The sequence below is a fragment of the Globicephala melas genome, chromosome 5 (genome assembly GCF_963455315.2).
Source record: "Globicephala melas chromosome 5, mGloMel1.2, whole genome shotgun sequence".
In the NCBI taxonomy this organism is placed as follows: Eukaryota; Metazoa; Chordata; class Mammalia; order Artiodactyla; family Delphinidae; genus Globicephala; species Globicephala melas.
The window spans coordinates 255,470-281,841 of NC_083318.1; the positions used below are offsets into that span (position 1 = coordinate 255,470).

At 58.5% G+C, this 26,372-nt stretch overlaps 1 protein-coding gene across 2 annotated transcripts in view; it reads right to left on the bottom strand.

Moving 5' to 3' along the window:
- Nucleotides 1-2,984: 2,984 nt before the first annotated feature.
- The window catches only part of CPLX1 (complexin 1), a 37,382-nt gene continuing 13,994 nt past the window's right edge, over nt 2,985-26,372 (bottom strand). For both annotated transcript variants that reach the window (XM_060298835.1, XM_030876625.2), the window contains exons 3-4: nt 11,563-11,738; nt 2,985-4,779 (exon numbers count right to left, since the gene is read on the bottom strand). In XM_060298835.1, coding sequence (XP_060154818.1) covers nt 4,582-4,779; nt 11,563-11,738 — 374 coding nt within the window. In that variant the 3' untranslated portion in view covers nt 2,985-4,581. The remainder of the gene's footprint in view (nt 4,780-11,562; nt 11,739-26,372) is intronic.

The window sequence follows — 26,372 nt, forward strand, 5'->3', positions numbered from 1 at the left end:
TGGTCCCCCCAGCTCTGTCCTTAGACAGGCAGAAACCTCTGCTGAGCCAGCTTGGGACCACCCGGGCCTCACACCCTCACCGCCTCACCTCGGGGGGCCAGTCTGGGGGCAGGGCCGCTGGGCGGGAGGGATGACCCCACCGGGAGCTGGCTTCAGCTCCCCGGGCGAGGGTGGCGACCCTCTGCTGTCTGTCCCAACACAAGCTGTGCGCACCAGGCTGGGCGCGTCTCCTCTCCAGCGCGGGGCCTCGCAAGCACTGGGTCAGTGCCCCGCCTGGACCTCGCTGCCCTCCACCCCAGCTGGCGGTCCTCTGGGACACGGGCGTTCCCCTTTTTGCCGCAGCTCAGCCTGGCCCGGGGAGGGCTCGGAGGACGCGCGGGGTGGGGTGGGGGGGCAACGGGGACGACACTCGGGTATCGAGCCCGAGGACAGTCCCAGACCTGCCGCGAACCACCCCTCCTGCTTTGGCGTCTCCCGGGCTCCGATTAAACAGGCTTCTGCCACGTGACCCTCTCGGAGCCAATCGCAGCGGCCTGATCCGGCACGCGCTGATTGGCTCAGGCCGTCCAGGGCGGGGGCGGGGCCGGGACGGGGGCGGGGGACGCCAGGGGTCCGCGCGTGGCCCCGACGCCTCGACTCAGCGCCCAGGTCTAGTGGCACTGGGCTGGGTCCTGCCTTGAGGCCCTTCCATCCTCCGGGCCACGTAGATGTTGACCGACACTGGCAGGCATTGCAGCAGCCCGAGCCAATCCCCAGTCCCGCCTCCAGCTCTGCCTCTCATCCTGGCTTCCCGCATCCCGCCTCCGATCCCGCCCCCAGCCGAGCCCCCCGGCTTGAGCTCCCCCTCAAACCCCGCCTCCAGTCCCGGCCCAGCCCGCCCCCCCAATCCCGTCTCCGATCCCGCCCCAGGTCCCGCCCCCCAGCCTGACTCCCACCCCCGCCCCAGTCCTGTCCAAGCCAAGCTCCCCAGTTCGACTTCCTCAACCCCGCCCCTCGGCCCGAGCGCGAGCCCGGCTCCAAGAGACCCACCCTTCACCCGAGACGCTACCCCTCCCTTCGGACCTGACGGGAACCGGCTGAGGCAGGAGTGGAGCAGGTTCTCAGTTGTGTGGACAGGTGGCCCAGACCCAGGGTTCACCGAGCCCCGCTGGCGGCGATTGTGGACGGCAGGATTGTCTAGCTGCAGATTAGCACAACTAGACAAGATGGTCCTTTATTGCCAGATCTTTAAAAATGTGTCGTGACAGGCTTGATGGTTAAGTGGCTGGTGATCGTACAGCTGGGCGAGTGCAGGGCGCCTGAGAGGAGAGACAACAAACCCAGGCAGAGTGCTGCCCCGGGCTGGCTGCCCACAGGGACCAGGGCGAGGACCCGCCTGCTGCGCAGTGCAGGACGTCTCTGGGGGGCCGAGTATCAAAGCGGGCTCTGCTTTGTCAAAATAGAGTTAACTTCTGAAAGGAAGGAGACCCTGTGAAGAGGCAGTGTGGTCCTAAAGCCAGCCCAGGGGCAAGGGCACGGTCGGCGGAGCCCTAGTGCCACTCTGAAGTGCCCAGCTGGCTCCTGCCTCAGGGCCCTGGCGCTGCTGTTCCCTGCCTGGAATGCGCTCCCACCAGAGGCCCACGGGGCTCCCTCCTTTCTTCGTTGGGGCCTGTCTGCGCATGTCACCTCCTCGGGGGTGAAACAGCTACCCTACCATCCTCTCTGCCACCTTATCCTGCTCAGTTTCCTACACGGAAGAAACCACCACCTGACTTATTATGTGTTTATCATCTGGCCACTGGAGCAATCAGTCCCGGGAGGAAGGGACCTCAATTACCCCCGGTGCCTAGAACAAAGCTCTGCACAGCACGGGGGCTCAGCAAGCCTGAAGTGAGCGAGTGCCTCTCCCTGGAGTCCTGGGACCTGGCACCCAAGGGGTCTGCCCCACCAGGCACTGAGGAAGGGTTGGCTGGGGTCCCAAGGGAAGGCGATCCAGGTCACCGGCACACCTGGCTCATTGCTCAAGACTGAGATGAGTCCAGGCCAGGCTGGGGGTGGGGACTGATGATGGGGCCTGCTTGGGGTGCCCTCCTGAGAGGAGCTATGCTGGGGGCGGTGGCTCACAGATCCCAAAGCCAGAGTTGGCTACACAGGCTTCTGTCCGAGTTCCGAGGCAGAGGCAAAGGGGCAATGGGTCCAGGGCAGTATTCTGGGCACAGCTCGGTGGGGAGGGGAAGAGGAATGGGGGTGGGGAAGGGGACAGGGGTGTCCTTTCTGTTTGCTGAGACTGGGCAAGTTCTGCCGGAAGGCTCCCGGGCGTTCTCAGCCAGCAGTGTGAGGAAGGTCACAGATACCACTTTCCTGGAGAGAGGCCCCCAGAAATGGAGGTCAAACAAGGCCTTTCTGGGGACACACGTGGCCGTGGCATCTCGGGGTGGGGTCGGGGTACCCCGGGCCAGGCTTCAGAGCCAGCAGGTCCCACGGGCACCTCGTTAGGCCTCAGCCTCGACAGGCAGGTGTGGGACACAGATGCCTCCCTGAGGGCACAGGGAGGAGGGATGGTACCACCAGACCAACGATGGGCAGGACCCCAGGGCTGAGCCTCAGCTCCCCGCTGGGCCCAAGGTGTGGCCAGCACAGTGGGACCTGGGCCCCAGGGCCCGGTATAGCTGTGGGGCAGGAAAGGCCAGGGATGGGGCCTGTGCTGCAGGTGGGAGACTTGGGGGGAGGGGGCGCTGAGGAAGGGGCCGGGCTGCATTTCAAGGGGAGATGGCTCTGGCCGGGACTTCCTTAGGGAGAAAGGGCGGCGGGGAGCCCCTGCAGCGGCCCCAGCAAAAGGGGAAGGTGTTCCCATCTGGCCGGGTGCAGGGGTTAGTGGGGGTCGTCCAACAGGGCCCAAAGGGTGTGCATCCCGGCCCTCCCGCCATGACCCTGGCTGCACCCTCCATCCCCATCGCCTCCCAGGGAAATCAGGGCTCCGGAGGGAATGGCCACACACATTAAATCACTGTGGTGTTTATTGGCTGTGATTCCATCCAGAGAGAACACACGCAGCTGCCCCCGACATGCAGGAGGAAGCGCAGGCGCCGGGACAGACGGACAGAGGACATCCACGGTCTACACTAAGCTCGGCGGCTTGGGCGCCCCACGCGCTGGGGACAGGATGCGGGGTTTCTACGAGACGACGCCCTGTCTGCTCAGAGCTGGCTTTTTAAAGTGTGAAAACAGGCGTTTAAAAAAGACGAGGAACCGGGAGGTGTCGGGGCGCAGCGCGGACGGCGGGGGATGGTGGGGGTGGGCGCCAGGGGTCGGTATTGCCGTCTAGTCGTTATGGCTTCTCTAAGGAGCTGGGGAGGGCCGCGCCCCGGGCCCGCAACACTGGACACGATGAACTTTAGATGTGGACAGAAAGGGCCCCAGGGACCGAGGTGATGGGCTTTCTGTCGAGATAAAACTCCTCAAACACAGAAGACCTCATTTACCTGAGATTCGACATATTGTGATGCAAATTACACAAGGGCAGAGGCCACGGGGGAGCTGGGAGGTCCGCGGTCGTTTCCGTCCAACCGGGCGGGCTCTGCGGCTGGGACGACCCCCTCGAGGGCCTGCAGGGAGCGGGGCCGGCCTTCCGCGCCACACCCTCCTGCCGGTGCACAGCGCTCGGCCCACAGGGCTCTGGGCCTCCTCCCCGGTTCTGGGTGAAGGTGTGGGTGTTCGGAGGGTGAGGGCAGGGTGTCCCCCGAGCAGCCTCGGAGGGTACAGGAGGTGCCAACCAGGGAGGGGAGTGTGCCGGGCTCAGCTGGGCTGCTCACGGACGCCGAAGAGCTTGAGCGACAGGGGTGTGTGAAGGACGGGGGTCTGAGAGTGTCCCCCTAAGCCTATCACTTTCTCTCCCTTCGTGGAGAGGAGAACGGGCCACAGCAGTCCTAAGAAGCAAAGCCTTCCCGAGGAGGGGGCCGGAGGACAGACACAGGTGGACGAAGAAGGGAAGGGGTGCAGATGGGGAGCGGTGGACGGCAGATTCAGCAACCCGGGCGTCGGTGCGGGGTAGGGCTTGGGGTCCAGGCTGACCGCGGGGGTTGAGCCCCAGGCGCCAGCTGCTCGCCCCTCCCAGCCCCCACCCCGGCCTCACGACCGCGCCCCGTACTATGGCTGTGCTTCCGAGTGTGAGCCCGACAGGCGCCCACCAACGCAGGGCCGGCCCTTTTGGTGTCCCTGGCCACGGGCCCTGCTGGGTGGGCGGTGAAGGGAGGAGCGAGAAGGGGCTTCCCAGGCTCTGGGGCAGGTCCAATCCACCCGCTGCCGGAGGAGCCCGTGGGCTAGTCCCCGGGGCCTGCAGCCCGGACCGCGGGGGCCGTGGGGGGGCCGGGCGCCCCTCCCTCGGAGGCGGTGGCGATCGCGGTGCGGGGATGGGGTGAGAGGCGGGCGGAGGCTCCCCAGGCTTGAGGGGGCCAGGCAGGCGGATAGACCTAGGGCTATGGCTTATACTGGCGTTGGGGGGCTGCACTCTGCTCCCGACATCCCTTCAGGCGCCTCCGCGGAGGGCAGGACGGGGGTGGGCGAGGGGGCGGGGCTCCGGGCTCCTGTCCAGCTCCAGGGGCGTTACTTCTTGAATATGTCCTGCAGCGGCCCGGGCAGGTACTTGATGACCGTGTCCAGGATGCTCTCCTCCTCTGCCTCCGGCTCGTCCCCGCAGCCCGGCGGGATGGCCTTCTTGGGCCGCGTCAGGCTGCCCTCCGCGCTGGCCTCCATGGCGGCCTGGGCCTCGGCCTCGCGTTCCTCCTTCTTCTTGATGCCGTACTGCGGGGGACAGGGCGGGCGGGCTCAGGCGGGCAGGTCCCGGCCCCGGGTCCCAGCCCCGGGAGGGGCGCTCTCGGGACCCGGGCGGGCTAGACCCACCCTGCGCTGGCGGGATCGGCCGAGGGGCCTCTGGAGGCAGCACCTGCGGCTGAGAAAGGCGTGTGCGGGAGCGGACGACCACCAAGAGCCCCGGCAGGGGCGGTCCCCACCCCGGAGGCTGCCGGGAGGGGCGGGGGCGACGGCGGGAGCCTGGACGGGGGACCCCGCTGAGGGTGGAACCGCGGGAGAGGGAGCGGGGGAGGGGGACGACGAAAGTCGCGGTTCTCCGTGGGGGCGGGGCGCTGGCCGGGGCCCCGCCCCCCCGCGGTCCCGCCTTCCGGGGAAGCGGGCGCAGTCCTCAGCCCGCCTTGGGCTGCGGTCCCGGAGCGGAGGGAGCCGGGGCAGAACGCCTGCCCACAGCGGTGGAGAAGCCGGTGTTCTGTGGGTGGCAGGCCCCACGCAGCCCAGATCCTCGGTCCAGCGACATGTGGCCACACCCTCCTGCCTGGCCAAGTACCCCCGGATGCCACCAAGACCCCAGTCCCTGGGGGGTCACTGCATGCTCCGTGTCCGGCGGTCACTTCCAGGTGGATGTCCTGGAACCCCATCTAGGTGTGACCTCAGCAACACCCCTGGGCACTGCTGAGCGCCCCCAATTCTGGTTTCCTGCGTGTGTCTCTGCCCTGAGCCCTCTCCCACATCTCCTCTCATCAGTGGATTGAATGGTGTCCCCCCAAAATTCATGTCACCTGGAACCTCAGAATGTGACCTTATTTGGAAATAGGGTCTTTGCAGATATAATTAGGTAAGAATAGAGATGCGCTCTTCCTGGGCCCTAAATCCAAAGAGAGTTTCCCTGTAAGAGAAAGAAAAGGATGCGCAGAGTAGAAGGTGAAAACGGAGAAAGGGTTCGGAACGACGTTGTCACAAGCCAAGGACACATGCATTGCCGGAAGCCCCCAGAAACCGGAAGAGAGAAGAATTCTCCCCCTCAGCTTTCAGAGGGAGCACAGCCCTGTTGACACCTTGATTTTGGGCTTCTAGCCTCCAGAACTGAGGAAGTAAGTTTCTAGGAGACGAACCCCTACTCCGCCAGGCCCATCAGCGTCCTCACCAGCCCTCCCGGATGAACAGAGCACTGATGCGCGTGCGCCTGCGGCCATGCGGCCATGAGACCAGGGAAACGCCTCCTGCCCTAGGGCTGCTGGGAACCTGGTGGGACCAAGCTGGCCTGGTGTGTTGGGGGGCAGGTCGCCCATCTGGGGGGCAGAGCTCAGGACCCTCCCAGGCTGGGGAGAGGGGTGCCCCTTGGCCAGGTCTGCGGTCCTGGCTCACACATTAGGGAATGTCTGGGAGCAGAAGCACTGATGAGGTAAAGAGGAAGCATTGGGGAGCACGTGTGGGTGTCAGCGATGGTGGATTATCCGTTACTGACAGAACCCTCCTGGGGAGCACACAGTGCAGGACTGCTGGCCCTGGGGAGGATCCCCCATGCCCGGCCATCTCTCCTCACCAGCCCCTCCTGGAAGAAGCGGTGGGCTCTGCTTCTGGTGCTTGTGGCAGGTGTGGGGGTGTGTGTGGGGGAAGGGCACCCTGGCCCTCCAAGAAGACCCTTCCCTCTGTTTCCAGGTTGGGGGGTGGGGGCTGGCTGTGTCCCACTCCCCAGCTTACTGAGGGAAACCTCTGCACCCACCTCCTCCCTCGAGGCTGCGGATGGCTTCAGGCATGGCGGAGGCAAGGCCCACGTTCAGCAGAGTCTGAAGAGGGAGGCCATGCTCTCGGCCCACCGGTGACCAGAGCGCAGCCTGGGTCCCCTCAGCCAGAGGCGGCAGGGATGACGGGTCTGTCTACCCTTCTTCAGCAGGGGCTCCAGGCAGCCTGAAGGCCCCTGTGCACCGTGAACAAGAGCCAGGAGCGGGGAGAGGGTCTCCGTGCGGGGTGGGGGGCGTAGGGCACCAGAGTATATTCTGAGCAGCGGCACGCTACCCAGAGGGCCTCCGCACTGAGCACCGTCAGGTCAGCTCAGGATGGAGAGTGCGACAAGCCGACCAGACTGCAGCCACTCGGGTGGACTGGCCCTAGGAGCACAGCCCTCCTCCCGGGTCACCACACCTGCCGCGACCTCCTCACCACGGGGGGCTGTGGTGGCCGAAGCCCACACACACTCACAGCAAAGGTGCACATGCTCAGGGGAACACACGGTGCTGGCGGAACGGGCGGGTGACAGTGGCACACACGTAAGAGCGGGAACATGCGGTATGTGGTCGAGCAGAGGGGCCTCCCTGACTCGGGGTTGGGAAGGGACCTGTGTCAGGTCCTCCCCTCTAGGGTCCAGGAAGGAGACTCCAGGCCCCAACCCAGCTGCTCCAGAGGCTCATTCCGAGGCTAACGCCACTCTGGGCACACCTGAGGGCCACCTTACTCTCTGGGGTGCCGCCAGAGCCTGACTCTGATGTGGTCTGGCTGCGAGCCGGTTTGGACACCCCCCATCCTCCCCAACCACTGAGACGGCAGGGCCCCACCACACACCCCGTGGCCGGGAGGGAGCCCAGGGCGGCCGGCACCCTGGGCAATGCGGTACTCCTTACCGGTGGGAATCCGTATGTGCCCACACCTGTTACTCTCAGCATAAACCTGAGATGTGGGGGCCGGACCGACTCGGACCCACCAGCTCGGCGCTGGCTTGAGGGTGGTTGTGGCTCGAGGCTGCGGAACGTGGGCAGCAGGAAGCACCAAACCTGGCAGTGCGTGCGCAAACCAGAAGGTGGGTATGCAAATCAGGAAGAGCGTATGCAAATGACGCAGGTGGGCCAGCCTCCCCTCCAACCTGGACCCGCGCAGCTCAGCGCCTGCCGGCGCCTGAGATGGTAAGTCCGGAATGCAGACGAGGTCGCCTGGGGAGCCGGGCGCCCGGACGACGCGTGACCCCGGCCTGGCCCCTCGGCCCCCACCTGATGGAGCCCCCGCCCCGACCCGATGGGGCCCTGTACGGCGCAGCTCGATGGGATCCCGTGCCATGCAGCTCTGTACCCTCTTCTCTGACCAGCCTTGAGGTCTGGGAGTGGGTAGGCAGACACGGCACCAGGAGCCCCGGGGCCAGCGAGGGCCACTGGGCGAGCCACACCTGAAGGCCAGGGTTCCCACCTGTGGGGAGCAGGAGGGCAGCAGGGAGCTGCCTAAGCACACCGGGTGGAGAAGGTCTCTGAGGACACGGGTGTCCCGCGGACTTCGCGGGGGCAGGGCCTGGGGGCGTGGGGAGGGGGAGGGGTCGGTGGGCAGGGGCGCCAGGCGCTGAGCTCCCGTCAGAGTCAGGACAGCCGGGGCTAGGGGTGTGCTCTGGCCTGCACCCTGCATCGCCAGGGGGCACCTGGGGCTCCTGGGGCTCCAGCATCCAGAATGTGGCAGGCCTGTCCTGAGCTGCCTCTGACCCACGAGTGGGGGCAGCTCACTATCGCCCTCTTCCCTGCACACTCCCAGGCCTGGCCCAGTGGCCACCGCCTTGGTTAGCTCTGCAGTCACCCAGGAAAGGCCCCCACCCGGCGGACTCAGCTCTGTGCTGGTCGGGGGGCCCCAGCAGGCGTCTGTGTGCTCCCCAACACACCCCACACCGTCCCTGCAGGCCGCCCTCCAGGAACGGGCCCTGGCGCACTAGTCCCGCCTAAACCCCCGACAGCAGGAGAGCTGCTCTGGCAGGGACGGTGAGGAAACCTGGGCCCAGCCAGTGCGCGGGGCGGGGGCCGGCTCTGACCCCTGCCCTGGCCACTGGACTCGGTGGACACCACCCCGGCCCCTGGGCGGCCCAGATCAGACCCCGGATGTGCGCAGGAAGCAGGCCCGGGCCCGGTGGGATGAGGGCTGCCGCTGCGGCTGGTGGAGCCACGGCGGGTCTGGGGGTTGGCGGGGGCTATAGAAGCAGCCCGGGGCCCGTGCAGGCGGGTCAGAAGCGAAGGCGCTCACCCGCCCAACGCGGGCCCCAGATGGCGGGGTGCTCGTCTGGGGAAGCAGGACCCCTGCCCAGGGGACCCACGGGGCACAGGCTGGAGGGCCCTGGGGCTCTGCCAAGGGGTGCAGCCTTCCATGTGGCCGCCCCGGAAGCTGGGGTCCTGAGGACGGGGAGCACATGATCCATCGCCCGTCCCTGGCTGGGGGTGGGGGTGGGTGAGGGTCACCCTGCCCCCTGGCCTCACATGGAGCCGCAGGACCTCAGCTGCCCTCAGGGCGGGGCACATCCCCACTTCCACTGGGACTCACTCTGTGACCTTTAAGTCCCACTAGATGTCCCAGAGGACGAAGAGGACCCTGGAGCTGATGCCTATTCACTCACTCATCACTCACTCACACACTCATTCACTCACTCACACACTCACACACTCACACACTCATTCACTCACTGCTAGCTCAGCATCCCAGCGCAGGTGCAGGCCGGCAAAGCTCCCGTCCTCCCCGTGAGGGCAGGACAATGAACAGCTCACACGTAAAAAGCATGAGCGCCACAGGCGAAGGCAGGTGCAGAGCAAAATGAAACAGGCAAGGAGTGGGGGCGGGGGGAGGAGCCTCAGGGGGCTCCAGAGAGGAGCAGTCAGCCATGCAAAGGCCCTGGGGCAGTGGGAGCCCCGTTGGGGGCGGGGAGAGGTCACCGCACACGTAGGGCTGGGGCCCTGGGAGAAATGGGGGCCACTGGCGGGTGTGGAGAGAGGAGGGACAGAAGGGCCTTTCCTATTAAAGGCAAAACGAGCGGAGTGTGTTATGCACAGAAACCCACACTGTCAGCGCCTGCCCCCACCCCCACCCTGGCTGAGCCGTGGCCCCAACCTACATGCATACCTGAGCTCCTGGACAGCTCCCGAGGCTTGGGGCAGGGCTCACCGGGCAGCTGGCTCACAAGGGGGGAGGCTGGGGAAGCCGTGCCCACAGCGCCACACCCCCAGGGGGCTCCGACCTGGCCACACACTGGGACCTGTTTTGGGGGCTCGAGGGCTGGGATGAATAAGTTCACCCCCCAGGATTCCCCACTAGGTGTCCACCTGGGGCCAAGCCATGGCTGGCAGGCTGGCTGAACACAGATGGACAGTGGACAGACGGACCTCCCCATCCTTCCCCGCCATCTCTCGGTCTCTGTCCCACCCTCGGGGCTACCCCCCATTACTCCCGTCTCAGAAGATACTCTGCCTGGGCGGCTCTCACTCTGTCTCTGTCTCTCTGTTTCTGTCTGTATCTCTGTCTCTCTATCCTCTGACTCCCCCCAGCCCTGTCCTCCATTTCCCGATGGCTACGCTGATGTCCCCCAGCACAGCCCGAGTGGGGTCTGGCCGGCTCTGCTGTCTGATCCACTTCCTGGCTCTTCCGCAAACAGCTCAAAAAGCCTTGAGTCCTCAAGTCAGGACGGCAGCAGGGCTGGTCCTGGGGGTGGGGGGCTCACGAGCTGCCATCCCAGCAAAATCAACTCGAACTTTCTGCAGGTCCCAGGAAAGGTGCCCAGTGACCAGTGGGGGGAACATCAGGGTGAGTGGCCCCCATCAATGTGGGGGACCCCTTGTGGGCTCAGAGACCTGCAGGCGCCCCGCCTGTGCCCCCACCTCAGCTTCTGCGTCAGGCTGAGGTGCTGAGACACCAAGTAGGTGGGAGGGCTCTGCGGTCTGAGCCGTCCCGCCCCGAAGCCCGGGCACCTTGGCTGGTCCCCCTAGGGCTGGGGACTGTGGAGATGCCCTCAGGAGGCCCCCACCGCCCCCACCTGGCCCCCTACCCACAGATTTCATGCCCAATGTCTGGGAGCGCTTCCCTCGGGCCCAGAGACGGGGGTGTCGGGGTGAGGGGCCAGGACAGAAGCAAGCGAAGCAGCATCCCCCAAACTGAGCTCCCCACCTGGGCCCCAGGACCCAGTGACTGGAGCCGAGCGCCTTCGACGGAGGGGCCTGGCCTGTGCGGGGCCAAGGGCGGCGGGCGAGCCCCGAGATGGTGTGGACCTTGGGACGCCATGTGGCTCAGGGACGCCCTGGGCTCCTAGGGAGGGCTCCTGTCCTCCACCTGGCGCCCAGCCCAGCCCACTCCGGACAAGGCCAGAGCTGCTGCCCCACACTTGCCCTCTCCCGGCCTCTCCAGCCCTTCTGACCCAGGCGCTGGATGGGCAACTGAGGCTGGGCGGTGGACATGCCCCTGGGGCACAGCCCACCTGTGGCCTAGCTGCCGACTCAGCCTCATACACCCACCCCTGCTCTGGGCCTCGGTTTCCGCACCTGGAACGATGCTCTCACTGCCCTCACGCACAGGGGAAGGTCGCCCAGATGGTCGTGGCCTCCAGCTTGCAGCCAGCCCCCAACCAGACCTCACAGCTCGCAGGTCCGCTCCCCCAACTCCCTGCTTGAGGCCCACCCAGGGGTGGTGAGGTGCCTCCCCCGCCCATGACGACCCACCGACCCAGGGCCTGCCTGTGGGCCAGCCCCTGACTGCGCTGCGCTGCCCCCGCCTCCGGGCGGACCCCCGCCGGGTCCTCTGGGGCAGCCCCGGGGTCGGCAACAGGAAGAGCTGGGCTAGGGTTGACCCCGTGTGAGGAGCCCGGGAGCATGGGACCGGGTCCCTGCCATCAGGCCCAGGAAGGACTCGGGGCCGCGCAGAGTGACCCTGGGGTGCGGTGACCCCGGCGGCCTGTGCCCCTCCCGCCGGACCACCCCAGGGTCTGCTCTAGAGCTGCAGAGGAGGGGGCGAGGGGGCCCCCGGCGGCAGCACCGCACCCCCCCGCGCGCGCACCTTGTCGCGGATGCCCTGGCGCATGACCTCGCGCTCGGCCTCCATCTTGGCGTACTTGGCCTTGCGCTCCTCCTCCTCCTGCCGCAGCGCTTCCTGCCGCTCCTCCTCCTTCTTGGCGGCGTCAGGGTCCTTCTCCTCGTCGCCCCCGAGCATCTTGCCCATGTCCTTGGTGGCCCCTGGGCACAGGGAGGCGGCAGTCAGGCAGGGCCCGCCCTCTCCCTGCCTGGCTCCCGTCCAGCAGGGCGGCAGCCTCAGGCCCCTGGGCCGCGGCTGCGCGTGCGTGAGCTCCTGGGGTGGAGCGTGTGTGTCTGCCAGTGTCTGAGGGCAGCTGTGCGTGTGTGTGTGTGTGCGCGCGCGCGTGCGTCTTCTCCGGGCCCGAGTGCAGCAGAGGCTCAGCCTCCCCAACGTGGCAGCGTGGCTGAGTGCACGGCTGTGTGAGCTGAGGCGCCGGGGACAGGCGACAGGCGTCTGGCGGGCTCTGGGTCACTGTGCAGGGCTGCTGGCGGCTGCATGTGGCAGCCCCAAGGCCATAACTTCTCTGCCTCGCCAGCTGCACTTTCCTCGCGAGCTCCTGACTCACAGGCGACAACAAACACCTCCTCGGATGCCTCTCTGGCTCGGCCCCCGGGACAGAGATGCGTAATTACTGCCTCAGAGCGTGGTCCTGGCCCGCGGTGGCCCCAGCCCCACTGCACCCGGATGCACGGGCGTCATGGGGAGGGGACCGCAGGGGTTAGCGCTGCGGGTCAGCCGACCTCAGCCCCTGCGGCCAGTCCCCCAGAAGCGCCCAGCACATACCCACACATGGCCAATAGGTGTGAGGCCAGCGCCCCGTCACCCCTGCACACCCCCTGGGAACCAGCCACGCTCCTGAGTGGACCCCAGGCCAGGTTGCTGCCCTGTGACCGCCGTCCTGCCCCCCGCCTCTCCAGCCACCGGTCTCTGCAGGTCCTGCCTCTGCCCTCTCATCCTGTGATGGTCCCTCCCAAGCGCGGCCCAAGGCTAGCTGAGTCTGCGCCTCGGGAACGAGCCGCGAGGTGGGTGTGTGGCTGCTGACGCCACCAGCCCTCTACGCCCATACCCAGGGGTGCCCCCTTCCCCGCCCTGGCTTCGAGGCCCGGCTCTGTCCTGCCCGCTTCTCTCGGAGTCTCCACTGCGCTGTCCTCAGCGCTGCGGGGACTCCTGTTCTGTTCTGAGGCTGCACAGGTCCGTGCAGCACGGAACCTGGAGAGACTCCCTGCCCTGAGACACCCGCACCAATGACGCATCTGCCCGTTCCTCGGGAGTGACACCCCTGCCCCGTGTGGGCAGAGGGAACCACTTGGTGGGAAGGGGGCAACTTCTGGTTGAGTGCTCTGGGCTGAAAACTAGACCTCCGTCGGGCCGGGCCACGCCTGCACCACGTGGGCCTTCCTAGCTGCTGAAACTACTACAGCGTCGCAGGGTAGTTGCCACCACAGTCACTGCAGGGACGGGGGGCCCGCCTGGATGGGGCTCGGCCGATGGCACAGATACAGATGCTAACAGAAAACCAAGAGCCTCGTGTCAGTTTCCACCCACGTCTGCAGAATTCTGCAAAGGAGATTTCAAGCCAGTGGCTCAAGAAACTGGTCATGAGCAGGGCTGCTGATACACCGTCTCATCGCTCCCTGGATGAGGGGCTGGCATCTCCCCACCTCTGGGGCCGCCGTCCCTGGCGGGCTGTGGGGCAAGCAGGGACAAGCCCCAGTCCGTGAGCAGCTGCAACCTTCCCAGCCTCCCTGGCCGGCGGCCCAGCTTCTACGCAAATCCCCCCTGAACAAGCTCGTTCACACTAAAGTGAGAGTGACCGATAGCTCCTTCTGCCCCCTGGAGAGTACTGGCATCTTAAGGCAGAGGTGGGTGAACCAGTCTCGTCTACATCTCTCTCCCAAGAGGGAAAGTGGGTGGAGGCTGGGGTGGGGGCTGGAGGGGCCTCCCTGCCTGGGTGGTCTGGGGCCCCAGACCTGCTCCTCCAACGTGCTGTGTGGCTCTGGGCCTAGTGGTCCAACAGGCGTTTACTGAGCACCCGCTGTGTGCTGAGCTCTGCACACCAGGAGCCCCACCCCAGACCAGGGGTCTGGCCCTGCCCCCACTGGAGCGCCGGGCTGACCCCCGGAGGCAGAGAGCTACCCCAGCACACGGAGGGGACTCTGGAGGCCGATGGTCTCTCCACGGCCAGGGCGGGGCACCAACGCTCACTCGACCGCGGTGTGGACGCCCGGCACCAAGATGGGCACCGACGCTGCGGGCCCTCCCCCGTGGCCCCGCCCTTCGCCCGACCCCGCCTCCGCACGCGGCCCCCGCACCGTCCCCACGCGGTGCCCAAGGCTGGACCGAGAGCCGCAGCCCAAGCCTCCCGAATCCCAGGCGGGGGTCCCGCAGCTGGCCGTGCCGGCCACGTAGAGGTGTGGGCACAGGGGCCGACCCCACCCCTGCCCTAGCTCTTCTCGGAGCCTCACCTTGCTGGTGACTAGTGGGGAGGGGGGCGCCGGGGCAGGGGCGGCGGGTCCCAGCCCTCCTTGACGGTCAAAGCCCCGGGGACGACCTCAGTGCAGGATGAGGTGGCGGCACCTCTCTAACCCTGGAGCAGGTCCCACACTTGGGTGCGTGTTACGCAGAAACCCGACAGCTAGGGAGAACTTTCTAGAACAGCGTTCGCGGGGTGCCCGCACAGGAGGAGATGGGGTCTGCCCACACACCGGCCTGTGGATGGTGGACAGGAGCTGGCCCGGGCCTGCCCTGGCCTCCGCCTGCCGCAGCTCTGCGCCGTCCCTCAGTCCACGGCCCCCAGGTTCTCCTCCCTCCCTGACGTAATACCCACCCCGACTCTGTAGGAGATGAAGATGCTAAGATTTCTCTGCAGGCCTGCGGGGGGCGACGTGGAGTGAGGGGCTGCGATGTTCCTACCTCAGGGCCTTCGCACCTGCCGTTCTTCCTTGTGCTGAATTCCCGAACCTCCTCCTACTTGCTCCCAACCCAGGGTCTTTCTAGACAGGTTTTCCTGGGACTCCGTGTGTGCACTGGTGGCCCCTGTGGTCAAAACCCTTCTCAGCGTTCACCACCTTCGCTGCATCCGATTATGCTGCCTCATACGTGATGGAAACGATGTCTATTTAAACAGTACGTAAATTAAAGCTGACCCCTAAAACTTCATTTGGAAATAATTTTAGGTTTACAGAAGAGTCACGCAGGTAGTCCAAGGGCTCCTGAGCGCCAGTGGCCACCATCACCCCGTGTTGACCCTGGTACGTTCATCAAAGCGAAAATGACCTACACTCTGCCATCGGCCAAACCACAGGCCGTATTCAGACGCCGCCGCCTTCTCCACTAACGTCCTTTTCTGTTCCAGGATCCAATCCAGGGCACCATGTTGCGTTTAGACTAAAGTCAACTTTTTAAAAGAGAAAACTACTTTTTAAACTTGAAATAAAACTATGGGAAAAATTATGAAATTTAATGAAAAACTAAAAAACACCTAAAGAAAGAAAGATAATTGTCAGGCTTACGGATGGGGAGACTCCGTAATGTAATGTCTGTTCTCCACAAACTGAGTCACAGATCTGTGCAGTCGCACTCAGACTCTCAAGAGCTAGAAAGGGGGGCTTCCCTGGTGGCGCAGTGGTTGAGAATCTGCCTGCCGATGCAGGGGACATGGGTTCAAGCCCTGGTCTGGGAGGATCCCACATGCCGCGGAGCAACTAGGCCCGTGAGCCACAACTACTGAGCCTCCGCGTCTGGAGCCTGTGCTCCGCAACAAGAGGGCCGCAACAGTGAGAGGCCCGTGCACCACGATGAAGAGTGGCCCCCGCTTGCCACAACTGGAGAAAGCCCTCGCACAGAAACGAAGACCCAACACAGCCAGAAATAAATTTAAAAGAAAAAAAAAGAGCTAGAAAGGAAATTCTGTGACAATTGGCAAGTGAAGAGTGTTGCATAAAGAAATGCAAAGGCCCCTGGTCAGGAGACACCGCAGGGAGAAGCAGACGAGGTGAGCCTCCTGCCAGGAGGGGCCGCCATGCGTGGGACATAGCGTGCAGTTCTGCAGGGGAGGGAGGCAGAGTGACCGAGTGGACAGACTGCCTGTAGACCCACAGACACACAGACACAGGGCTCGGACACGTGGCCAGTGACAGGAGGGGCCTCAGAACGCTGGAGAAGAGAGCCATATTTCCCTGCTGTGACTGAGCTCCTTGTGAGAAGCATGAAACTAGACTCTCACGTAACACCACAAATTTTTATTGATTATCAATCTGAATATGACCCCAAAATAAAGCGGGCCCTGCTCACCACAACTAGAGGGGGCCCGCGCACAGCAGCGAAGACCCAACGCAGCCCAAAATAAGTAAATAAATAAATAAATTTATTAAAAAGAAAAGTAATAAAAACAATTCCATTAGCAATGCTGACAAAAACATAAAAATCTATGACTATATTGTTAATAGATGTGCAAGTCTGTTTTACCTAAGACTATAGAATTGTTGAGAGAAATCTGAAACGGCCTAAACAAATAGACAGATACACCATGTTCATGGGCTCAGCACTGCTATGAGATCAGTTTTCCCGAACACTGGATTCGGTGCAATCCCAAACAAAATGCAAATAGGCTTTTTTGAACGAATTTACCGGCTCACTCTAAAGTTTATATGGAAATGGCAAAAGGCCTGGAATAGACAAAACAATTCTGCAAAAGGAGAACAACTTTAGAGGACTCACCCTGCTTGCTTCCAAGGTCTATATAATCCAGACAGTACGGTACTGACAGGAGAAGTGACATGTGGACCCATGGAATGGAATAGACAGTCCAGAAATAGACCCATATATGGTCAAGTGAGTTTTTGACAAAGTTGCAAAGATTATTCAGTGAAGAAAGGATAGCCTTTTCACAAGCGGTACTAAAACAATGAGATATTCCTACGCAAATGCACGAACAAACTCATAAATGTCTTCCCTAACCTCACACCTTATACAAAGCTCAGTAACAGACCTAATGGAAAAGCTAACATTATAAAACTTCTAGAAGAAAGCAGAAAAGAAAATCTTGGTGACCTTGACCTAGGCAAAGATTCCTTACACAGGTGACAAAAAGCATGAGCCTTAAAAGAAAAACTGATACACTGGACTTCATGACAAAAAACTTGTTCTTCAAAAGACACTGTTAAAGAAAAAAGAAAGAAAAGGCAAGACTGTGAGAATATATTTGCAGACGATACGTCTGATAAACTCTTATAACCAGAATACATAATGAACTCAAGGACAAGAACACAAACCACCTGATTTTAAAAACAGAAGCTCTGAATAGACATTTTACCAGAGAAGAGACATAGGTGGCAAGTAAGGACCTGAAAAGACGTGCCTGCTCTTACAAAGAGCGATCAACACGCTCGGCCGTTAGGGTGCAGACTGAGCTCACAAAGCGGGACCACCAGGCGCCCACACGATGTCTACGATGAGAAAGACCAAGCATGTGCTCGGAAGCTGGGGGGGACCCAGGACCCTCGCCCGTGGCCGGCAGGACGGCGGGGGTGTAGCCGCTTGGGACGGCAGTTGGACAGTTTCCTATAATTAAACGTGCACCTCCACCGCAGTCCCACTCCTCGGCACCTACCCAGAGAAATGGAGACGCAGTGGGAATGGCATGTGCAGCCCAATCTGTAACAGCCCCAAAAGAGAGGCCCCTCAACGCCCGTCAGGAGGTGAACGGACACACGAAGGCTGGTCCGTCCACCCGAGGGCACTGATGCTCTCGGCAGTGTGGGGGAATCTCAAAACCTTTACGCTGAGTGAAAAAAGCCAGGCACAAATTCTATGACTTCACTTATGTCAACAGAAGTACAAATCCGTGTATGGTGACCGCAAACACGTCAGGGTTGCCCGGGGCCCAGGGCAGGTGGGGGGCTGCGGGTTGCCAAGAGGCCGTGCAACAGTCAGAACCCAGGGAAACGCACTTTACCCAGGCAGTGCTCACCCGGCGTCAATCACATCACACCCAAACTGATCTAAAGCCCTAACAAACGAGCAATGAGACGTGTGATACAGGCCGTCTTCCCCAGTCGTCACCCGGCCGTCTTCCCCGGTCGTCACCCTGCCAGATCCAAGTAATGAAAAGATGACCAAACCCATAACTTTACAAGTTTGAGTTTTAGAAACATGTCCCTGATTAACCCTTAAGTTGAAGGGGAAATAAAACTGAAATTGTAAAAACTCTAGAAAGCAAAGAAAAATAAGCACTTTCTGTCTAAACTGGGATCCACGGCTAAACTGGGATCCACGGCTAAGCTGGGATCCATGTGGCTAAACTGGGATCCACGGCTAAGCTGGGATCCACGGCTAAGCTGGGATCCGCGGCTAAGCTGGGATCCACGGCTAAGCTGGGATCCGCGGCTAAAACTGTTTCTGGAGGAAAAGTTATAGCCTTTAATTTTAAAGAAGAAAAAGAGAAAGTTTAGGAACTTCATTATTACCTTTAAAAAATTGTTTTGGAGGGTCTACTGAATTTCATAAGGAGAAAAATTAAGGGGTATTACACTATAAAAGGAGATATCAAATTCTCTCTCCGCACCCACCTCTTTTGCTGGTGACATGACCATATACCTAAAAAACTCATGACGCTCCAGTGAAAACCAAACAGAACCAATGATGGAATGTGGCAGAATGACTAAGTGCAATATTTATAGATAAATAATTTTTAAAATTTGCCTCATACTACCAATAACAAGCTAGAAACATAAATGGAAACAATGGTCCATTTACGATAATTATAAATGTAGAAAATTGGAATACGTTTAACAAAGAGACCTATGGCACCTGCACGTAGAAAATATCTCCTTAAATGTGACGGCTTTGCACAGACTCTTGAGCTTCCTGACGGGCTGGCTCAGTGTCATGAAGATGCCAGTCCCTCCAAAGTTAATATACGATTGTACACAACCTGGGTTACGCTTCCAACGGAAACTCCAATGATTCTTTCTTTTTTCTTTTTTGGGGGTTTAGATAAAGTTAGGGTTCACGTGGCAGAATAAATGCCAGAGGAGATCTGATCCAGGTGCCTTACGGATGGGAAATGGTATCCCTGCTGTGGGTCCTGGAAACACCTGGAGAGTAACAGTGAGAAGATCATTGACTGGAGATGTTGTTTCTTTTAAATTTTTTTTTAAATTATTTTATTTATTTATTTTTGGCTGTGTTGGGTCTTCATTGCTGTGCACAGGCTTTCTCTATTTGCGGCGAGCGGGAGTTACTCTTTGTTGCTGTGTGCGGGCTTCTCATTGCGGTGGCTTCTCTTGTTGCGGAGCACGGGCTCTAGGTGCGTGGGCTTCAGTAGTTGTGGCACATGGGCTCAGTAGTTGTGGCCCGCGGGCTCTAGAGCACAGGCTCAGTGGCTGTGGCACATGGGCTTAGCTGCTCCACGGCATGTGGGATCTTCCCAGACCAGGGCTTGAACCCGTGTCCTGTGCACTGGCAGGTGGATTCTTAACCACTGCGCCACCGGGGAAGCCCTGGAGATGTTTTAAATGCGACCATGTCTATTGCTGGGGAGCCCAGGAAGGTGCCCCCGGAGTCTGGCGGGGGTGTGCTCCCAGTGGGCTGGGCCGCAGTCACACTCAAGCGCATTCAGAATCCACTCACCCACCCACCCTGCCGGCCCCTCCCTACATCCATCCCAATGAACCACACCCGTCCCTGGAGGAGCCGGTGCTGAGGCCGCTGACTTGGCCTGTTTGTTTCGGTTGCAGCCCCTGCAAATGGCTGGAGACGAGCTGACCTCTAGGGCACAGGGCCACGCGGCCACGATGCCCCCATGTCCGGGAGTCCCAGGCGGCCGCGGGCGGGAGGTTCCACCATACGCTACGAGGGCCAAGTGCAGACAAGGAGAAAAAATCCCTGTGTACGTTTTTATGATTATCTAAAGACAGAAAACAGATTGGCAGGTTACAAACCAGGTTCATGCCAAACCTAGATCCTAAAAACCACAGCCCGTGTTTTTTTCAGACTCATGGAACGTTCACAAAGAGCAATCGAATGTTCGTCCACAGCCTGAAGAGGCTCCCCTCACAGTCATCATCATGGCCATCACTTAAAACCCAAACAAACCAAAACCAACCCAGGGAACAAGTGTCGGCCAGGATGTGGAGAAACTGGAGGCCTGTGCACTGCTGGTGGGAACTTAAAATGGTGCAGCTGCGTGGAAAGCAGCATGGAGGTTCCTCGAAAAATTAAATATAGAATTACTACAGGATCCAGCAAATCCACTTTTGGGTATAAACTCAAAAGAACTGAAAGCAGGAACACCGAGAGAACTGAAAGGAGATGTATGTACCCCGTGCTCACAGCAGCAGCATCACAATAACCCAAATGCCCACCGACAGATGACGGATAAACAAAATGTGGTCCATCCATACGATGGAATGCCATGCAGCCTTTAAAAGGAACGCAATTCTGACACACGCTACAATGCGGTGAACTTTAAAAATATCATGCGAAATGAAACAAGCCAGACACAACAGGACAAATACTGTACGATTCCACTTACATGAGGTCCCTAAAGTAGGCAAAATCAGAGAGACAGAAAGTGGATGGTGGGAGCCGGGGGGGGGTCAGTGCTTCACGGGGACAGAGCCTCAGTTTGCGAAGACTGAAAAGTTCTGGAAACGGATGTTGACGGCTGCACAGCAACGTGAATGTACTTAATGCCACTGAACTGTACACTTAAGAATAGTTAAGGGACTTCCCTGGTGGCGCAGTGGTTAAGAATCCGCCTGCCAGTGCAGGGGACATGGGTTCGAGCCCTGGTCCGGGAAGATCCCACATGCGTGGAGCAACTAAGCCCGTGCACCACGACTACCGAGCCTGCGCTCTAGAGCCCATGCTCTGCAACAAGAGAAGCCACCACAATGAGAAGCCCGCGCATGGCAACCAAGAGTCGCCCCTGCTCGCCGCAACTAGAGAAAGCCCACGCACAGCAACGAAGCCCAATGCAGCCCCACTCCCCCCAAAAATAGCTAAAATAGTTAAAACGGCAAGTTTTATGTCATGTACGTTTTATCACAATAAGAAAAGAGAAAATTTAAATCAATTTATAATCCCATGTCTCAAAAAAAACATGTCAGGCTGCAGAGACAACCTCAACATGTTTTCAAAGTAGGAATGAGACCGAGTGTCTGATGGCGTCAGGAAAGCAGACAGCACAACAAACAGGGAAACTGGGAACAAAAGCCCTCCTCCCAACCCTACAGACGTGAAGTTTCTCTTATGCGTTAGAAAACACGAGTGAAACTACAGTCGCTGCATTTCTGGGAGCTTGAGTACCATGCGATGCAAGATCTAGTGAGATCTTCGGGGCAGCCAGCCTGCAAAACCCCTGGGGCCCGGGCCTCACACCTGGGCTCCGGCCTGTGGGGGGGGGGGCAGGGGGAGGCGAGCTCAGCCGACAGCAAGGGCACCGCCCCAAAGAGGTGGAGCTTCAAACTCCGTGGACGTGGACAGGCACCTGCTCGGGTCGAGGGGACGGAAAAGGGCACAAAGATATGCGAATTCAGGAAAAAGTGAGGGAGAAACATCTGCATTAGACGTTAGATGTTAGAATGATCAAGTAACATCTTTACACTCTATCCATACACTTGAAAACCTGCGTGAAGTAGATTTTCTAAAAAATGTTGTCAAAAACTCAGAACTAAGCCTAAGAATTCGCAGATGCATTCTTTCAAACAGTCAAGAAACAGATAATTCTTACGATATTTAGAATGTTCTTGGAAGGGAGGAAAAGAAGGAAATCCTCCCGGTTATTTCTGTGAAATCAGCACAAGAAGATGCCAAAACTCGGCTGGGGCGGGCCAGGCTCCCACGGAAACAGCAGTGCCAAATGCTAAGCCAGAGATGGGACTGAAGGTTGGCATTTCTTACAGAATTCTACAGAAAAGGTTCATTTTAGGGATGCAAAGGTGGCCCGATCAGAAAGCAGTTATGTGCCGACGCTGTTGGGGGCCCCCAGCCCGCCTGGTGCGGCAGGGACCGTGTGCCTGTTCCCAGCCCCCACCCAGGGTCCCGCACGGCCTCTCCCTTCCTCTCCTGTGGAGGGTGTTGAGCTGAGGGGGCCGCCCCGCAGGCACGAGGGCAGGGGCTGAAGCTCTAGCTGTCCCCGGCCCGCCTGGAAACCGGCCTCAGGCACCGTGGTCCACACACTTGACCATCCCAACGGCAGGCGTCCTCGGTAACACAACCCATCTTAAAGCCGCTTAATGGAGGCGTAGCGGCCATGGTATAAATCACGCAATTAGACAAACGTGCACGTCCATGAAGCCACCACCGCAGTCAGGACACTGGGCACATCCGTCCCCCCGAGGTTCCTGGTGGCCCCGTGTAATTCCTCCCACCAAACCACGTGCAGACGACCGCTGACCTCCTTTCTGTGCCTGCAGGTCACTCCCCAGAATCTTATATAAACACAGTCACAGCACAGGCGGCCATCGCGGGACGGGGCTGGCTGTTCACCGAGGTGGTGCTTTGCTGAGTGCCCACCGTTCCTTCCCCTTCAGGGCTGAGAGGGTGGGCACCGAGGGTGTGTCCGGTCACCGGTAACGGACGCGGGGTTGCTTCCAGTTTGGTCTTTGTGGATAAGGCTGCACAGGCAGTCTTGTGTGTGTGCCTGCCTCATTTGTCGTGCGGGGATACCCACGAGTGGGCACCGAGTTGTGTGGCAAACCGAGGTTCCACTTTTCAGGAACTGCCAACTGTTCTCCAAAGTAGTTGTGCCGTTTTAAACTCCCACCAGCGCGTACGGGGCCCCATTGCTCCGCGTTCCCGCCAGCACGTGCTCCCAGGTGCCCCTGAAGTTCTAACCGCCACGGCGGGTGCGAGGCAGCCGCTGCCTTTCTCTCCTAACAGGGATGTGAAGCATCTTTTTATGTGCTTAGTAGCTATTTTTATATCTTTTTTGACAGAATCCCTATTCAAATCGTTTGCACACTTTCAAAAATGCACTTTTTATTTTAGAACAATCTTAGATTTACAGAACAATTATGAAGAGAGGCAGTACAGAGAGTTCCCACGTGCCCTGCAAACACGTAACGTTAGAGTAGCGCAACTGTCACAGTCGAGGAGCCCACGTCAAGAACGTTGTTACTAACCGATTTCCACAGTGTCTGCCTGCGGTTCCCTCTCTGTTCCGGGATCCCATCCAGGGACCGTATACATCAGTCGTCACATCTCCTTAGGTGCCTCTGGGATGCGACAATTTCTCAGACTTTCCTTGTTTGATGACCTGGCCAGCTTTGACGGGCATTTTGCGGGAATTTTGTTTGTCTCTCAATTAGGATTTGTCTGATGTTTTTCTCTTGATTCGACTGGGTGATGGGTTTGGGGAGGAGGACCCCAGGGGAGGCAGTGCCCTTCCCATCCCTTCCCATCCCATCTAGGTCGTGCTCTCGTTGTGACCTGCCACCTCGATCTCCCAATTTGAGCTGAGGGCTATGGTCCACCTCCTTGAGCTTCTGCCCATTTCTTTCTTTCTCTTTTTTTCTTTAAAGTCATGTGCATGATATATATATATATATATATATATTTAATAGATTTTATTCATTTATTTATTGGCTGCATTGGGTCTTCGTTGCTGCACGTGGGCTTCCTCTAGCTGCGGTCAGCAGGGGCTACCCTTCGTTGCGGTGCACGGGCTTCTCATTGCGGTGGCTTCTCTCGTTGCAGAGCACGGGCTCTAGGTGCGCAGGCTTCAGTAGTTGTGGCTTGCGGGCTCAGTAGTTGTGGCTCGAGGGCTCTAGAGCACAGGCTCAGTAGTTGTGGCACACGGGCTTAGTTGCTCCGTGGCATGTGGGATCTTCCCGGACCGGGGCTTGAACCCGTGTCCCCCACATTGGCAGGCGGATTGTTAACCACTGCACCACTAGGGAAGCCCCTTCTGCCCATTTCTTGATTGGGTTGTTGATCTTATTATTGAATGGTAATTGGTATTCTGGATACAAGTCCAATTTTATTAATCTTCTTAACTAACTTTGTTCATCCCCACTCCCATTTCATTAATTTCTATTTTGATCTTTATTTCCTTTCTTCTACTTATTTTGGGTTTTGTTTGATTTTCTTTTCCTAGTTTCAGATGTTAGAAGTTGAAGTTAAGGGACTTTCCTGGTGGTCCAGTGGCTGGGACTCCACACTCCTAGTGCAGGGGGCCTGGGTTCAATCCTTGGTCGGGGAACTAGATCCCACACGCCACAACTAAGACCCGACACAGCCAAATAAGATATAAATAAATAAATATTTTTAAGAAAAGAAGTTGAAGTTAATCATTTGAGACTTTTCTTCATTTCTATTGAGGTGTTTAGTGATATAAATTTCCCTCTAAACATGACTTTCCTGAATCCCACAAATTACCGGTTTTTAATTTCCATTCAGTTTACAATAATTTCTAATTTCCATCTTAATCCCTTCTTGGCCCCATGGGTTGTTTAGTTTCCAAATATTGGGGGGATTTCCCAGATATCTTTCTGTTGTGTGCTTCTTGTTTCGTCCCAGTGTGGACAGAAAACACATTCTGCATGGCTGGAATCATCTACGTTTACTGAGACTGGTTTTGTGGCCAAGAAGAAGGTCTATGTGGGTAAGTGCTCTGTGAGTGTCATCTGAAGCGTCTGCAAGAAGAAGGTCTATCTGGGTAGATGCTCTGTGAGCTGTGAGCTGTCATCTGAAGTGTCTGTAGAGTCAGTCGGCCAGGCCGGTTGGCAGTCTGCTCAGGTCTGTGCGTCCTGAGTGTCGCCACCCGAACCTGCAGGTTGTCTGTTTCTCTTCTAAGTTCTGCCGGTTTTGCCTCACACGTCTTGAAGCTCAGTTATTACTCGTAGAAATGGTCGGGACTGTGGTGTCCTCTTGATTAACGGCTCCTTTCTCACTGGGATAGGGCCGTCTTCACCCTTGGTCACAACCTTTGCTCTGAAATCTCTGTCTGACACTGATGTGGCCCCTCCAGGCTTCTTTTGATTAATATTAACATGGCTTCTCTTTTTCCATCTTTTTATTTTTCCCTTATTTGTGTCTTCATATTTCAGGTGGGTTTCTTATAGGCCTCATAAAGTTGGGTCTTGATTTTCTACCCAATCCAACATCTCCGCCTTTTACGAGAAGGCTCCCAAGAGGAAGAGCAGAAGAAGCCACAGATCACCAGGCATCCCTGAGAATAAGAAGAAGGGACGACCTCGGTTGTGGGGAAAAGTATCCTGACCGAACATGGCTCTGCTCCCACCTAACAAAGCTTAAAGACAAGAAAGGAAAGAATCAAACTGTCCCTAAATAAGCTGATCGCATACTGAGCAAAGTGCATATATTTAGGAAAACAGAAACGCCAGCAGCGACCGGGTGAACGAACTCACAATGTGGGGCGTCCAGTGCAAATGTTCCAGGCGTGCAGAGAAGCGGGAAAACACAGCGTAACGAGGAAGGACCGACAGCGCTGACTACATACACACGCACGGCGAGAGTACCTAGAACATCACAGAGTTAAATGGCAAACGGCAAGCGTGGAACGGTAAATAACAGAACATTCACCTAAAACGTAGAAACCATAATAATGGCGAATACTGGGTGTTCAAAAATTTTGCTGAGTGAATGAAAGATGCTAAGTCACACTGTTATCCCCAAAATGTAATTAAAAATGAGATCAACTTTATCCACCCAATCGGCAACAGTTTGACAAAACCCATGTTGGGGAGCGTGTGTGTGATCTGCACGATGGAGCCTGGCCGCGGCATATTTTAGCGAGATCTACTTAGAGGGCAGTTTGGAAACATGTGGCAGAAGATTAGCCGTGCACATCCTTCTGCCGTATTGTATTCATGTCAACAAAGACATCGCATGCTATTAATACCATGTATAAAATAGATAACTAATGAGGACCTACTGTATAGCTCAGCGAACTCTACTCAGTGCTCTGCGGTGACCTAAATGGGAAGGAAATCCAAAAAAGAGGGGATAAGGACTTCCCTGCTGGCGCAGTGACTAAGAATCCGCCTGCCAGCAGGGGACATGGGTTCGATCCCTGGTCCGGGAAGATCCTACACTCTGCGGAGCAGCTAAGCCCGTGCACCACAACTACTGACCCTGTGCGCCACAACTACTGAAGTCCACGCGCCTAGAGCCTGTGCTCCACAACAAGAGAAGCCACCGCAACGAGAAGCCCACGCACCGCAAGGAAGAGTAGCCCCCGCTCGCCACAACTAGAGAAAGCCCGCGCGCAGCAGCGAAGACCCAACACAGCCAAAAATAAAGAAATAAAATAAAGAAATTTTTTTAAAAAGAGGGGATATATGTATACGTATGGCTGATTCACTTTGCAGAAACTAATGCAACACTGTAAAGCAACTACACTCCAATAAAAATTAATTAAAAAAACCCAAAACACGAGGATATCGTGGTTTCCTGAAGGCCACCCTCTGCGGCCACAGCACTGCCGCCTGAGCACAAGGACACGCCTGAAAGACAAGGCTCCTGCTTGACTTCTGTCCCATGCGCCACCTCTTGAGGCCTCACGTTTACTGTTTATGGACCTGGGTTTTGTTTTTCTGTTTCCGACACTAGAATGTATGCTTCATCAGATGCAGACTCTCCGTCTGTGTGTCTGGCTTATGGTTAAGAACTCAATAAATATATATTGATTGACAGGACGTAAGTGCAGGAATGCCCAGTGCAACACTGTTTATGAGTGTAAACAGGCCGGATGTGTGATGCACAACGTTCGGTACTGGTTAAGTCAATGGTAGTGAATTCATTCAAGTGCAATGACAGGCATCTTA